The 17,453-nt window shown below is 35.5% G+C and overlaps 1 protein-coding gene across 8 annotated transcripts in view; it reads right to left on the bottom strand.

Annotated features, from left to right (window-relative positions):
* Positions 1-17,453, bottom strand: part of TBC1D22A (TBC1 domain family member 22A) — a 184,999-nt gene that overhangs the window by 60,401 nt on the left and 107,145 nt on the right. Inside the window, exons 12-13 of one of the 8 annotated variants that reach the window (XR_012673023.1) lie at positions 15,576-15,676; positions 3,053-9,280 (exon numbers count right to left, since the gene is read on the bottom strand). The exons of 5 other annotated variants lie outside the window; for them this stretch is intronic. Coding sequence is in view for 1 of the 3 variants with exons in the window: in XM_075146133.1 (XP_075002234.1) it covers positions 9,248-9,280 (33 nt within the window). In the remaining 2 variants the exon portion in view is untranslated. Of the gene's footprint in view, positions 1-3,052; positions 9,281-15,575; positions 15,677-17,453 lie in introns of those variants that run through there. 2 more of the 8 variants (XR_012673024.1, XM_075146133.1) reach the window with 2 other exon arrangements.

Below are 17,453 nucleotides of genomic sequence, written 5' to 3'. Positions count from 1 at the left end.
TAAGAAAACTCGTGGGTTGAGATAAGAACAGTTTAATAACAGATATACAATAAAGTTAAAAAAAAAAAAAAAGAATATACAAAGCAAGTGATGCACGATACAATTGCTCACCACCCACCAACCGATGCCCAGCCAGTCCCTGAGCAGCAATTGCTGCTCCCCAGCCCCCTCTCCCAGTTTATGTACTGAGCATGACGCCATATGGTATGGCATACCCCATTGGCCAGTTGGGTCAGCTGTCCTGCTCCCTCCCAGCTTCTTGTGCACCTGGGAGCTGGGGAAGCTGAAAAGTCCTTGCCTAGCGTAAGCACTACTTAGCAATAACTAAAACATCAGTGTGTTATCAACATTATTCTCATACTAAATCCAAAAAACAGCACTATATCAGCTACTAGGAAGAAAATTAACTATCCCAGCTAGAAACCACGACATTCTCCCTGCTCCCTCCCTGCTCCCCTGCTGAAGGAATAACATCAGTTTTTGCTAATGCTGTTAAAAAATATAAATGTCTTGTCCATAGTGGAAAGCCATCACGTTGAAAAGTAAAGAAATATTTATTTCCAAATATATGTGCTCCTGGCATGTAAATCCATAGAGGACTGATATTAATGTTTTGTGAATAATAAAATGCTTCCGAGATCCATCTTGCAAGAATATGGAACTAAATAAGATATAAATAATGAAAAACTGGAGTACTGGAAACATTGGAGGTCAAATCTGATGTTTGCCTGAGACCAGGAAAAGGAAGCAGAAAAGACAGGAGCAGAGGAACACAAAGCAGGCATTGTCTCTGTGAGCAATACTAACACCTGAAGGAAACCACCTTGTACTTTGAGTAAGAGTTTATTCACACAAAAAGGCCTATCTATCATAATCCCATTAAAAAATACAGTTTTGATGACTAATTGTTTACCTAATTAAAGGCTTTCTTGGCTTAACTGAAAAACAAAGAGATAATTTGCCTATAATACGAATCAGATTTTATTCTGACACTTCGTTTCACTCATTTATTTGTCAGCAAATCAAGCAACCTGCTGAACCAGACTGAATGAAGAGGCCAGCTCTCCTCATGTATTTGTGGACCAAACAAGGAAGTTAACTTTCTCTACTGGGTTACATTGCCAAGTGCTGGAATAAAATGTACATGGAAGGAAGAGCAGAAAAAAATATATTTGAAAAACAAAGAACGGCACATTTCAGAGTATTGTTTTTAAAGCAAAACAAGATTTACGTGGAGAATGCAGGTATAGTTATCTAGGAAGAATTATCTGAAACTGCTGTCGGTGCTGTTATTATTTTCTGGTTATTTCCAGATGATAACAAAACTTTCTGGAAAAAATACAACCTCACACCAAAATTAGAAATGAACCTCTTACAATGAACCTCTGTTTTGAAAATATGACTTAACCTGCAGGCTGAAAGATCATCACCCAGGAAGATAACGTGGACTTTGTATGAATCACTGCTAATCACCTATCCTCAAAAAGAAAAGTATCTTTGATTGGAATGCTATATTAAAAAGTCTAGAAAATACATACCTTAGTTCTTTTTAAAGTATCAGCTCTAAGTTTATGAACTATATTTTAATTATTGTTGATGAGCAACTGCCATGATATGGTTTTTCCTGTTCATTTCTCACAGCTACATATCAGCTTGCCAGTTAAATCTTTCTCAATATTCTCATTTCTAAATCCTTTTCCTTTTGACTGTGATCCATGCTTACCTTCTGCTGAGGAAAAGCATAAAAGGCTTACAAGTTCAAATGCTTAACGGGTTTATGAAGAAGAATGTTGTAAGAAGGATTGCTTTGACAGTTTGATTAGATTAACACAATCAATCAGTTTCAACAACATATGCCACCCTTAGAAGTACAGGTACTGCAGCTTCCTTAGTGGATGCTACTGCATTTAAACTGAAAAGCACCAATATCACGTCTTTCCAATGCAAATTTCCAAGGAAAATGAACTAAAACACACTGAATAAGGATAATGGAATTTATAAACACACTCCTCTCACCAAAAGAATAAATTAGCAAAAATGAAGCATAACTACCTTGTTTGGTAGTTACTTGTTTGTAGTTTGGTAACTACGAGCATACCTATGCTTGTTTGTGAAGATGCATTTGTATTTTAAAAATGTACATGGAATTTGTAACTAGTTTACATGTATGGAAAATAACATGACAATTTTTGGAATTGTTGAACTGTACAGGAAAAAATTCTAAGTCACAAATTGAAATATTTACAGCATAGTTTGTAAATAAAGCATATTTTATGTTTTATAGCCGCATACTATGCTGTAAATAAGACTATATAATGCTGTAGTTCTGTCTTCTATGAGAAATACCCAGAAAGTTGAAAATATGAAACAACTGACCAAGCATGCCTGGCAATTGTTAACAGATCTGATTCAAAGAATTGCAGAAAAGGAAATGATCTATTATGATTTTAGCTTCTTGAATTTGTTGTTCTGGCAATCATAACATTATCTAAACATTGCTTTATTCCTCCTCCCACTGAGTTTTACTGTTTTACTACATTTTATATTTTAAAAGACGATTCATACTCCATTCATGAATAAAATTAATATGCAATCTGGTACAGCTATAGCACAAACCTCACAGATTTATAACCATCCTGTCATAACAAATCTCACCTTGCTATAGGGGAGATCAGAATATGAGGTTAGTAGCAGGATAGGTATCTCCTGTGGTACTTAAGTTGGAATAAGGATAGGTCCTTATTTTCAACTCCAGAGCTTGTGAAGGACAGGTCTTCCTTGTTTTCAACTCCTATAAACACAATATTCTATATTGTGACAAAACTTGAAAATTTTCTATACAAACACTACTTTTTGTAGTAACAATCATAAACAACGGACTAGGTTCTGATTTACAGTGGCACAAACACATGATGAATTTTATCTTGTATAATGATACCCAGTGATTCTATCATGATACGGCAATGACAGCAAAACTAGATACATTTGAACGTTTGTTAACCAAGCACAAATAGTCTGAAATTACTATAGTAAAAATGTGCGCAACTTTTAAATCTTTTCAGCAGATGTTGAAGATGCACTGAGTAACATTAGATACAGACTAACAGCCATTTGATAGACTACAGTGATCTCCATATAATAACAAAATGCACTATTGGCCTTGAGATAGTGCCTACTTAATCCAGGACTATGTGAGATAGATCAAATAGGGCTATCTGAAAGCTCGTGCCTGCATTTAGATCAGCAAGTAACTCAGGGAAATAGGAGATGATGAGAAGATCAGAGCAGTTCAGGCTGAGGCTTCTACAGCTATAGTAAATGCAGTTTGGATTTGCATCTTTCTTCATGCTCAATTTAGTCTTGGATTTTACTTGAGACTAGATTTACCCTTGAGCCCAAATTTAGCCTTGAGCCCTCAAATACAATGTTCCCACCATTCACGTGGTTCAAAGCTGTCCAAATCATTGCCTTGAGACATGTATGTCCCCATCAGGGGACGTTACATGTTGGAGCCTCTTTGGTGTGTAGCTGAAAAAGAGGTTACCGTTAAATTTCCTCAGAAAGGAATTAACGCAAAAAATATTCCACGAACCAAACTAAGAGAAGGCAAGTGAGGACAAAAGGGGAGTTTGCTTCAGAACTGCACTATTATTCCAAACCAAAATGCAGACTTGCATTTGCTGCATGTATATGCAGACTTGCATCTAAATCTTGCTTCTCAAGAAAAGAATTTGGAAAAAGTGCCTAGTAAACACAGAATCCAAACAACCTAGAAAGTGTCAGCATATCAAAATGGGAATTGAAGAATTCATGAGCTGCACATGCTAATTTATAAAATCAAGGTCACCTCACACGACTGCAGGGATACTGCCTATAAGGACCTACAAGTACAAAGCTGCAAAACTAGCAGCATGCCTATTAATACAAGATTGTTCAAAAAAGTAGGAAGTTCTCATTTCCATGGCTGTAAAAAATATGTCTTTTAAACAACAGCTTAATGGTTCTAGAAAGAGAAAACATCTTTCATTTCAAGGGAAAAAAAAAAAGAAAGAAAAAGATGAAGGCTGCAATTAGAGGACTTGGAAACAAAGACAGAAAGGTTGGTGAATTGTCAGTGCTGATTAAGACAGTGGAGAAATAAAAGCTAGTCAGGGTGAAATTAAAGCATTGTGAACCCCTGCAACTGGAATGAAAAGAAATCTCACTAATCAACTAAATGCAAGTGTGCTTTACTACTCTGCTAAAATGGGCTGAAGTATCCTTAGTGCAATAACATTCAACCATTCAAAATAATAGTAGATAAATTCAGCATATAGCACACTGTAAACATTGGAGAAAAGGGTATTGTTCAACTTCACGAATTACCAGTTTTGGAGTGTTCAACTGGAGGCACTTTAAAAAAAAATGTATTATTTTCTTAACTTATTTCATAAGTTACCTTCAAATGAAGTTCCCAAAAGCATTTCTGGCAACCTCTGTCAGCATACATGAATGACAAACTTGTGCCATTGGCAACACACAATTCAACTTCCATCTGATTGAGTGAAGTGTAAACTCAGTATTTCTCAAACATCTCAATTAATATGAACTGAGAGAGCTATATAAATAACACTATATTTTCTTACAATAAACTTTTTTAATAAATGGAAATAAAGCCCTATTTTTTCTTCTTTACTGTGGAAAAATACAGTTCCAGCATTTAACCGAAGTACCTCCAGCTTGAATTGAAATTTATCTTCCTTCAGTTAGCACCACATTCATGGCTTTCAAAAACTGCAACAGCAGATGTGGAGTCACCGTCTCTGAAAGATACGTTTCTCACAATGGCTATTTTCATTTTATTTGTAAACTCTTTCATTGTTTACAAAGTCACGACAGTATCGCAGCAAGGAATGATGCTCAAGTTATGATTCAGACATTATACTGAGTCTTGAGTGAGTGCTTTAGAGAAGTTTAGTTTGATTTTTAGCTTCATTGGAAGATATTACTACCCTATGGAACGTTGTTGAAGACAACTGAGTTTCCTGAAATGAATCTTATCCACTGACTCCTGTGTACAAGTTTGTTAACTTCTTTATTAAACACACAGTGAAAATGGATTAGGGTGTAGCCAAAAATGTTGAATATAGAAATGAATATTCTTTCATAGACATACCTTTTCAAATAAGTGAAGGCTAGACAAAATTAAAAAAAAAAAAAAGAGAGAGATAGCAGTATCAAATTCATTCATTAATTTAAAATGTGCAGGTATTATTAATAGTAACTGATTTGTGTACTTAACCAGAATAACCACTACAACAACCTAATATTTTACAAATTGTACTTTCTAGTGCACATTTTATACTTTGTTCAGAGATCTGAATAATCAGAAGGACAACTTACTTTCTGAACCAGTGCCAAACTGAAGATTCCTATGCTGAATTTTTTGTTCTTTTGAAATGAATCTTAACAGCTAAAGGTGGCAAAGATTTAGTGGAATAACGCTTACTAAAGACAGTCCAGAGGACAGCTGAAATCAAATTTAGTTTGAAAACCACTGTCCATAACTGATGCCACATTAGGCATCACTTTAGAACCTCTTCATATTCACCTACATACTGCAGCATATGTAGCATTATTTCAGTTTCACACTACAAAAATATTAATTCCAACTAAGCACAGAGCAGCCAAAATTTAGCACAGATTTATATACACTTTGAAATATTTGGAGTTTTTTGATCAGTAATTCCTGAACTACTGCTGGGAGAAAAAAAAACTAAATTGGGATAACCACAAGAATACTTACAGAGAAAAATGGCAAGAAAATGAAGGAACTGAATGATGGAAGATCTGAGTAATGACAGAAGCAGCAAATTACATATTCTATCTGATTTAAAGAGATTCATATTATTCATATTAGACAAAAAGTTCAAAACAAGAATAAGAATTGAGCTTTCTGAAATTCTGTGAGGGGAAAGTAGAGTACAGATAGTCTGGAAAATGTACGAGAGAAATACGTTAAACAAAAAAGTCCTATGCAGGATCTACTACAAAAAGTTACAAAATAAGAGAACCAAGAGCTTTCAGGAGGAAAAATAAGAATTCTTGGTATCAGTAATTGTCATCAGCTATCAAGGGAGAACTGTCATACAGACGTTCTGAAATGCACATCTTAATGAAGGAAGTCAGGTCAGAAAAAAAAGTAGATATGCAAATCATCAGCATAAGCTGACAGTGAAGTTGTAGGAAAGCCTCAGATCACTCACAAATAGGATGGAGACGGAAAAGTAAAAAAGGACCAAGAACCCCTGTGAGACTGGAAAAAAGGGCAGAATAGCTCTCAAAATAGACAGCCAAGGGCAATGCAAGTGGCAGAGCAAAGCACAAGACTGTCATGTATCAGGAAAACAAGAAGGGCCAGAATATTAAGGAAGAAGTGGTCATTACTAAGAGTTAAAGCACTGGAGAGACAAAAGAAGATAAGGTTCTTAATATTTCATACAGTTCTAATGATGTTGTGCATTCCAGAAACAAACAGTAATTATACCGATTTCATAATCCCCCTACAAGTATCTGTGCTATTTTTAGCATAAATAAAGAAGCTATTCTTACTGGATTTTACTGGACTTGTTGAATACTAGTTTGTCCTTTCTTTCCCCCCCCAAGGCTGTGTTTGAATTTAGGTACTATGTCTTACACAGTGGAAAAGAGCTAAAAATTATTTTTAAAGTTTAACAGATTTTCTGTGCAGGCTGCTTAAAAGCTTTGCCACTAAAATAGTCCACTTTGAAGCAAATCAGGTTAATCTACGCACTTCAATCTACTAATCTTCAATGTAGTAGAATGTTCTGCAGTACATAGATGAATTTTGTCATGAATATGTACTAATTATTTTACATATGGTAGTGAGGCTGTCCTGTTTTGTAAAGTGGTATTAACTGTAGATTTCTGAATTTCAGGTCTATTTTATGGTAATTTATTTTGTTTCTTACCTGGATGGAGTGCTGCTATTGAGAAATTTATTATGCATAATAATATAAACCATATAGTCAGTATTATTTCCAATTTTGTTGTTCACTTACAGAAGTAACAAAATGCTTGCATTTGTATTCAACTGTTCATCTTACATCTACTATAAACACTTTCTGATTTGATTTTAAATTTTTACTGTTCAAAGTTGGAAACATCATGCATTCTTCACATTAAGGTAATCTATATGAACTATGTGTTAGCTATGGATGCTTTAATAAATTTGAAACAAGGAACCAGAGAACTGTACAACATATTAGGATTATTTTACATTTGTTCAGGTTTTAACAACAATATGACATCAAAACAAAAGCAAAAAAAAAATCAAATGGCGGTCATGGTTTAGTTGTTAGTGTTCACTTCTATGAACACCAATAACCAGTGTAACTAACAACAGGAGCTTAAGAAAAGAGAACTAATTAGATTCCAGTTTTAAAATACTAAACTAAACAACTTGAACTTGTAGCGTCATCTCTTAAGACACATAACTGAAGCTCAGCGAGGAAGGGCTCTGTGGGAAGAAGGAGCAGCTCTATCCTGTGTTGCAGGGGTGCCCTGCAAAGTTCCTGCTGTGCCCCAGCTCCTTCCCCTGAGAACTGTGAATTACACACTGACTCCGCATCCCTGCTCACAACCTACACAGGACAGTCCCTGCATCCATGACACAAACACAAGCACAAACAGAATACAATAGTATTGTTTCCACTAACTCTCATGTTTAAAGAACATTAAGGGTATGAGAAGAAAACCCTGAATCAGTAAGCTCAAAGAAGTTTCAGATAAGAATGCTTGTAATGGAGTGTTTCCCTTGTTTCTTTCTTTTTTTCTTTTTTTCTTTTTTTTTTTTTAAATAGTACCTAAAGGCAGAAAAACTGAAACGTACAAGCATAACTTACACTGAATCAATTTTAACTGAACACCCTGCAAAAAAAATGGCAATTATTTTGCTACAATGCATAAAACGATGCTTACAATGGGTTTGAATTTTTTTTTCAAAGGTGTTTAAGATCTAATAATAACAATCTATTTTTAAAGTAATGAAGGAAGCTTACTCTCCTACTCTCCTTACTCTAGGTAAAATCCATGTGGTTGTAAAAACCACGCAGCTGACAGCACTCAATAGCTTGGATCTGTGCTTCTTCATGCATCATCAAAGGTACTTTCATCAACAGTGAACCAGTTTGTCTCAAACAAATGCCCTGAAGACAAACTTACGGTTATCTATTACTACAGCCATCATTTGGCTTACAGAATTTTCATTGTGTACAGCTAAAATTAAGAAGTCTCTTCGACTTTCCCATACTAGTTTTAGATTGCTGTATTGGCAGTTATAAAATTAAATTTAATAACTGAAAATAAACAGTATGTTACACAGACACTGGAACAATTTCGTTGAGATAAACCAGGAATAACTGAACTAAAACAGGTTACATCATTTAACAATATGGTATGTAGAGAATGACCTACACTGGTATTACTTGAAGCATCTGGTTTACGTGAATCTCAGACTATGAAAAATAACAGAATTAAATTCCGATAGTGTCATATCCGGTAGTGACACTTTGGGAGGTGATCATCCAGAGGTCTTAACATAGGTCTAAGTAAACTGAGAGAACACCTATTCAATCAACAGAAACTGCGGAGTACCATTTTCAGAGAACAGCCATACGCACTCATCAGCAGTTGAAACAATAGTCAAAGGAGATTAAAATCTGACATATTTAACTAACCTAGCCTACTTTACTGAATATATGGGATAACAATAAAGCACATTAGTAAAGCAAAAGTGCACAAGGCTTTTTGAACAAGATTTTAAGTATTTCTTTCTTAAGCCAAGTATATTTCTCCCCTTTATCCATGCCATTTTATTAACAAAATAGCCAAAGCATAAAATCAGTTAATCTAGAAACCGTTGGCCTATTCACATAAGTAGCACTAACAAAGGAGTTTCCTCATTTAGGAACCATTAACTCTTCTTTTAGAGGAATAAGAAAATAAATTTGTAAGTAGAACCAAATGATGAGTTTAAGGTACACCTACAATAATTTATTTGCTGTGTAATGGGAAGTAATTTAATGCCACATTGAACTCAATAAAATCTCTTATATTTGAATGGTGCTTGATAATACTTCACCTCTACACAGGCATCCTTGCTCTGACAATTAGTTGTTATGCCTATAGCGTGAGACAGATGGGCTAAGCTGTTTTCCTCACATGTCCATATGAAGAGGAGATATGGCTATGCAAAATCCCTGCCCCGTATGCAGACTTCCTATACAGGAAAGAAGAAAAAAAAAAATCCATGTGCAAAGACAGCTTTACGAAAAACTTCATAACATGGAGTTCCACAGCTGCTTTAGGACAATGTAAGCATAGGCTGCTGCTGAAAAGGTAGTTTCAGCTAGCTCACCGTCTTGCATGTACTTATGTGATTTCATTTATGCCAGCATAAAAGGTTATGTAGTCACATAAGAAGCCACATCATTAAACTCAACTAGGTGAAAACTTACTGAACAGAGAAAAGTTATATCATCCCAAAGCAACAGCGAAATCACAGCGAAGATGGACAGTTCGGCATGCCTGGAAACTCTGACAGCTCATTTACCAGAAAGACATTCACCTTTACCATTCTAGATTCAATTCATTGTGGTGCAGGAAAGCATGAGATCAGCGTAAAGAAAGTTGTAATAATGGATAATGGCATATGTGGAAGCAAAGGCAGAAATATGTGTCAGTGGTTGCTTCATTTAGATGTCTCACGTAGCAAATGCGGACGCATAGCTTCCAATCACTTGCAAGAAAACTCCTTTGTGAAAAGCATGTGATAAATTCTCAGTTCTTGACTTCCCAATCTGCATACGCATAACAGATATGAAGCAGCTACTCTTAATACATACTTGTTTACATCATGTTTAATGTAAGTCACAGAATCATTTAAGTTGGAAAGGACCTCCTGAGACCATCCAAGATCATCCAGTCTAATCACCCTGCTAAAGCAGGGTCATCTAGACCGGGTTGTCTAGGATCATGTCCAGCTGGCTTCTGAATATCTCCAAGGATGGACACCCCATAAATTTGGCAACCTATGCCAGCGTTTGATGACCTTCACAGGACAAAAGTGTTTTCTTACGTTCAGATAGAATTTCATGTCTTTCAATTTGTGCCCATTACCTCTTGTCCTGTCACTGGGCACTGCTGAGAACTTTTACAAATACAAACATAATTCAGAGACTAAGGGAATACATGGGGACTAGAGATACTAATTTTAAAACTACCTTTGAAATTACAGAAAAGTGTTATGAAAGTCTGATGTGTACAGAATCTAAGAATCTAAAAGATGCACAAAATTAAAGAGCATATGGATGCGAGAAAGGCAATTTTCCTTTCTCTCTTCTTGTGTAGCAACATGATTCTCCTTCAGACTTTAGTCTTTAAGAACAATATTAATTTTAATAAAGCCTTCCTCTAGAAACACTGACTACTTCAAAGTCGCTAAGAAGCAAAACAAACTATTTTCTAAACTGTATCTAACATTCTATTATCATCCTAGAGTCTTGCATCAAGACCCTGATCAATAAAGCACTTTAGAGTACATGCTTAATTAACTTAATTCATGAGTTGTTCAATTCAAGTCAATGAGATTACTCACATTCTTTAAGTTAAGCATAAGAGAAAGTATTTTATCTCATCTTCTCTGCATTCACAATCAACTTCCATTTAGCCACAGAAAAATTACCATCTATTTCAATACTACTGGAAGCTGCCTTAAGAACTTGAACCTAGAAAAACCTAGAGGCTTCCCTATGCGTATCACTGAGTTTTGATTTTGTATGTTTTTTGCATGACTAAATACCTTCCTCATAAAACAGCATGGCTACGCATCATTTTCCTTCTTTTATTTTCCACATTGAATCCTCCTTGATGTCAATGAAAGCTACCAAAGAAAGATGGACAAAACCTGGCAATACGCAAACATATTTGCAATCCACACTTACTTACATTAAAAACAGTTGATCTAGTGGCCCAGAATTTCACATGATAAAAAAGTGCTTTTGAATATTATGAAAGGGATTTTAACTCACTTTCTACAGAAACTGAGACCTTCCATTTTGAGATTAAGATTTCTAAATTTAAGTGTCTAAAAGCATGCTGTGTACTTAAGCTACACAGGTAGTGAAGATGTAGTCAATATTTTCAATGAAGCCTAAAAAGGGATTCAGCTGACCAGCCACTCTAAGCCATAACTAATCTCTCTCTAGGGTCCTCTGAGTTTATTCACTACGTCTCCAACAGCTATCATGGAAGCTTTAGATACCTGACACAGCAGTACACACACACAAACTTACAGTAAGACACCTATATTTTTGCATTTGTATCTCAATCTGAACCCCACCTTCGCCATTCACAGTATGCCCACAGGTAGGAAGGCCAGAGACTAGGAACCTCGGAGTTCCAGATCTGGCAGACCTCTAAACCCAGAAATTCCCATGTACTGGCGACTAATATGCAAATCCATTCAACGGCATGCATTTGTGCTAGATGATAACTTCATTTTTTATGGGGAGTCACATTTAAGCATCTCACACAAGCAGCTACTGTCAGTTTTATAATTGCTAGTGTAAGTGCATATTTCTTGGAGTTCAGGTAACCACCACTATACAGGCATTTACTCCCAAGAAGTAACCTCATACACATCTCTCATGGTCCCCAACCTGCTCTGTACCACAGAATTCAAGCAGAGATACAGAAAGTGCCAAGATTGATTCTTCCTGCAAGGCCAAGATAGAATGTGAAAATAAAGACAGAGCTAAGCAGATGAGATGTATTAAGTGATACGGTGAAGATCCCAATTAGGAGAAGTAAGGGCCTGGCACAGGTATAAAGCTGATTTTATTTGATGGAGGAAGAAAGTTAACTTTTTTTAAAATCTTTGTTGAGGCAAAACACACAAGACAGGATGGGGGAAGTGAGGATACATAACTGCAGATGACAGTGTGAGATGTGAATGTGCACACTGCTCTGTGCAAGACTGTGGTCCAGCTCAAAGTCAGGACCCGCTTACTCTGCTTTCACTGGGAATTTGGGAACCCTGTCTCTCAATAAGAAACGGCAAAATAAATAGGAACAACTAACAAACTAGACCTGGATGGTCAATAAAAGAGTACCTATCATATATACACATCATTCTAATTCTACAAATAGCATTAGGCTTTCTTCTTTTCTAGGAGAAAACCTGAGAGCTTATATGAATGTGAATGAGTGTATTTTAAGGTCACGTTGAAAGCTGAATTATTGTTTAAGAAACTTGTTTTTTCTCCATTGTGCACATAATCCTCATGCACTTTAAAGATTGTACATTAAACTTATATATACAGTTCAAGATAAAGCAGTCCAGTTCTTTTTTTGACTAACATTCTTACCTTCTTTTCTTTGAGTTTTATGTTATTTCAGATTGCAGTTAGCACAGATGAACAATAAGAGGTCACTGACTTCAGTGCTACACCACTGAAATATAATTGCCTGCCACAATAAAGTCCTAATGAGCACAACTCTTGTCAGTGGGAGGTTGCCTTGGCAACAAAGTTATCCCAGAAGATAACTAACCATGTGGTAGAAAGTGATGACAGTCAGTTGCCTGACAAAGATTTGAAAAGTATAAAACCTTTTCAATTGCTCAAGTTGAAGGGAAGCTTTATGTATCAGGAGTCTACTGACATAAGGGAAAATACTGATTTGCTGAACACAAAAGGCTCTAGAAGCTTCCAAAGAAATGCAGAGTTAGAATACGGATGTTTTGTTTAAACAAGAACATGTTTAGATTGCCAGTCTTGCAAGTGAAAGTCCTCCTCTCATGTGTTCACATCATTTTTCTACGGTGTCCATGAACTAAATTTGATTTAAATCATACTTTTAAATCTACTTTTAAAGAAAACAATGTGAAAACGTGTTCTTGAATTATAGTGAAAGTGGGTGAGATCAAGGCTGGGTTCAGTAATAGCAGGACGCTGAATTCCAGCTCTCAGGTAGGACGCTAAAAAAAAAAATCCCCAAGAGAAAACAAGAGGTGGCAGAATCAAAGGGAGAGGTATGACATGAATACAGGCTCCAGAGGCCGCTGATGCTTTTGAATCCAGGAGCTGGTTTCTCTGACCCAGGTGGGCAAGAAGAGTCACTAACAAGTCACACAGTATTTTTACCTTTATTTCCTAAGAAAATTAAACTTTCATATTCACATTTTATGTCTGGGCAGGAAAGGTTATATCCCACTACGTTTGACTCCCCTACTCCAGCAACGTTTAACCCACTGGCCAGTTTCAATCAAATTGACAAATGCCTAGAAACCTTAAAGGCATGATCCTACCCACGTGTTAGTAATTGGATATTACATATTCAGATGTCCAGTCAGTTTTACCAAGGTCAGTAAGCAAGACTCTAAAATTAAGTTGTTGTCGAACAAGAGAGAAAGTGTTCATTTAAAAGGACAAAAATAACAGAACAGGATCTGTGTTGATTACTAAATTACTAAGTGGTCTTGAAAAAGAATAGTTTGGTAGAAATGCAAAATTATTCAGGATAGCTTTTACTAGTAAAAAGTAAAGCTGGCTGCAAAAAGTTGCAAAGAGCTGTTGTGTCACTGAATAATAAAATGGCAAGAGAAATTCAGCCTGGATATACACACGTAGGGAAAAACACTGCAAAGCGTACATACCTGATGTTGTCCTTGACATTAACCACTCAGACAAGCTGGATTAACTACGAACAGTTACCTGAAAGCACTCGTATTCAACAGGAGCAAAGCCACGAGAAATTATAAATACAGAAATAAAGAAAGAAATAGAAAACAACTTCATCTCATTCTAATGGTGTGCTCATCTCTTGAAGAAGTTTCCATTCAGTATATGGCAAAAATAAAATTTATAGTAAAACTATAAAGACTACAGAGAAAAAAGTTAAGCACAAAAAGTGCAAGAAATGGCTTCTATAAGTACAGACATTTTCAGCTTGGAAAAGGAGTGATTGCATACAGAGATTGAAAACAGTTTTGAAACAGGTGATGGGTAAAAAGTGAATAAAGAATGATTTGACACAATTTCTCATAATCAAAGAAATAAGTGGAAGTGAATTCAAAAGAATCTTTTGTTAAATCAAAGGAGAATTTCTTTTCACACTGCATAAAGAAATTGCAAAAAATCACTGCCACAGGATGTTTTAAGCAGTATATTTTAAAACAGTTAGATACATATTTAATAATACTCAATGGGCATTTTTTTTTAAATGTATAACAGATAGTGATATAATAAAGCTTCTGAGTAGTAGAAGATAGAAGGGTGTATCAAACTGTACCTTCCCCACTCTTTTGCTCTCACTCTAAATGTTTGTCCACTTAACCTAGCCTGGTTCAAGGATCTTTATGGTCCAAACCATGCTTTGTTTAAAAAAAGAAAAAAGACCAGACCACTGGGACAGTGAGAGGGTCTTATGGTGCTGCTGAAGAAAAGGATGAGAACAATCATCTACTTAATATCATGGACTCAATATGGAAAAGAGATGTTAGAAATGCCATAAAAAGAAAAATATTCCTGGCCATAAACAATTAAATCTGCTTTCAGTAGATGTATTTTGAGTCTCTTGTCTCAGGTAGCTTAAGGCTTTGATTGAGAAGAGTAGTAATAATATCTTTCTTGTATAGATTCTCTGGTGTCTGTTAAGAAATGCACTCCTGTTTCAACTTTAATTGATTTTTTTTTTTTTAAATAAATACTAATCACAAGACAACTCTGCTGAAAAACAAACTTAAATCATTCTCATGTTCAGGGAATCAAAATCTCTGATTGAGTCTATGTAAAAAATGGAAACACAGGAAAAACTATAACTGAATTTTTGAACATTTCTTAAGTTTAAATGACTGACGGCCAGACAAATAACGTTATTACATGTAACCTTTTTCCCCTCTTCCTCTCTCTGTTTGTTTTGTTTTGTTTTTAGTTGTTTTGGGGTTTTTTTGCGGGAGGTGGTGGTCTTACAATTTCTGTAACCAAACTTTTATTTTAATATGTCCCTAGAGTTAGACCTCTACTTTTCCATTTGGATAAAGACAAAACCTATGCTTCGGCAGTTTTTCATGAGCTTCAATAAGATTTTTGGGTCCTCAGCACTTCTGGAAAATCATACCAATGTTGTTTATTAAAATATAACATTAGATATCTTCGTTTAAACAAAATCCCCATGATCAAAAGCTAGTAATGAGCTACATAAATAAATGGCAAAGAAAGATGTCTGTTATCATATTGGTTAATAGAGTATATGAGGTCCAACATGAGATACATGACAATAAAAATGAACACTAAATCAAAGAAAGGGAAAATAAACTTCATCCCTCCTTGAAGAACGAAAGGATATAGATGGCTGGTCAAGTACATGTGATACTACTTGGTTTAATGAAGACACACTTACATTTTCCAGAAAAATGAAATAATATTTCTTTTGAGCAAAGGAAGCATCAATCTCCTGGATGACGAAGAAAGATTAAATTTCAAGAAAGAAAAAATACATTTTTCTGGACCCACCTGCAGGACTTCAGGAAAAGGCATAAGTCAGTATGTTCCACCAGCAATGGGCGCTCTCTATTGAAGTTTGTCTAATGGATGCAACCTGAGAAATGTACTATCTACCAAGAAAGAAAATCTTCTTAGGAAAAGACAGCAAATAAGCTGGAAATGGACAAGCAATCATTCTGATTTAACACTAGCGTTCAAATCACAGCTCTGCTCTCTCATCCTCTCTCCCTTGCACTGGCTGTGGTACTCATCAGCCCCCTCAGTGGGCTAATCTGAAGAAAACTAACAGATACTGCCAAGGAGCAGGAGGTAACAGGAACTAGGAGAAAAACCTATTTCAGCAGTGAGAGAGTAAATCAACTCACCAGTATTATCAAATTCTATCAGGGTTATTATTTGCTTTTTCCTATACCTTTTGTAAATCTTTGTAACTGTTTTGCATTTTACGTGGTAGGATTATATGCTTTAATTTGCATTTATTTTCCATGATAAGCCTTAAGATACCTTGGTAACACTCAAGTTTTCCTCACACAAGAATAGGGTAAAGCTGTAAAGTACGACACCAGGGCACTGTAAACAGTACCTATCTCACCTGCCTGTTCGCGGTGTATTCCATGAGTCTGAGTATGTGACTCATTTCAGCTACATCAGCCTTCCGGTGAGCTGGCAATACAGCAATCAGCTAAATGGTACTAAACAAAAAGGTTTCCTGGCAGGAGAAAATATTAGGCTGTACACTTGAACTCTAAACATTCACATGGCACTTGCCACCATGTATTTAAAATTGAAGACTTACATACATAGCTGCCACAATTTTGCTCATTTTTCATTTTCTTTTTTTTTTTTTTTTTCCTGAGCAAGTTTTTAGTTATGGAACTTGTGTCAGTGTCTCTTCTGCGAATTAGGTACTACTACAGAGTTACTTACACAGAGAAATCACTGCACAGAAGAAAGTACAAAGAGGTAATTTATGTAAGAACATCAGACCAGAAGGAAAACACTATAATGAAAAATACACACACTCCATTCTACACGAAAAGTAAATAAAATTAAGCACTTATATGCCAATGAAAATTCTTATCTTATTTAAAACAGTAGTCAGGATGTTATCTTGTATAGGATGATTTGATGGCATTGTTAAAGACTTCCTTCCAGCTCCAAACTGCCCAGAAATCAAATGTAGTTTTGAACTCAGTATTGAAGCAGTTCAAAAATAGTGATAGTTAAAACTAAACACTGTTCTGCTCTAAGTATTGGTATACAACCACTGATGTTCAAGACCTGTATTGCCATTTCTAGTCAAGGATGAAGAGTTTAGAATGGATGCCATCACTGTAATGGCATTGCTTCCTCCTGCTCCCAAAAGAGAAGTACGCAGCTACATAAACACAGTGGATCTTAAAAGTGCCTCAAGGACAACACACATTTTAAGAAATAAAATAAACCAAAATAAAAACTTGATGCAAACTTCAATAATATGTCTTAAACTGAAGCAAGGATACTTTCTGAGGTTTTGATGGTAAACATTTAAAATATTTTTCTAGAGTAGAACAGCACAGACAGTCATCATGGAGATATCCGCACCATTTCTAATACAATATGTTGAATCTTTTAAGTCAGAGTGAGAAGCCAACAAAAGTCAGTTTCAAATACACAAAGCAATCTTTAAGTTAGTGTCAAAATGCCCTTTTGGCAAGGAACAAATAAAAAACTAACTTGCATCTCATAAGTCCATAGAAATATGTTAAACACTTATATATCCTGAATAATTCAGCCATCATGCTGTCTCATTTTACCAATCCTTTATGCCAAAAAAGATGACAAAATGTAAAATAAAAAGGCAAGAGATAATAAAAAGATAAAATTGAAGTTTTATGTTACACTATT

This window comes from Calonectris borealis, chromosome 1, assembly GCF_964195595.1.
Source record: "Calonectris borealis chromosome 1, bCalBor7.hap1.2, whole genome shotgun sequence".
Taxonomy (NCBI): Eukaryota; Metazoa; Chordata; class Aves; order Procellariiformes; family Procellariidae; genus Calonectris; species Calonectris borealis.
The sequence above is the reverse complement of the archived record's forward strand: the minus strand, read 5'-3'. Positions and strand labels throughout refer to the sequence as shown.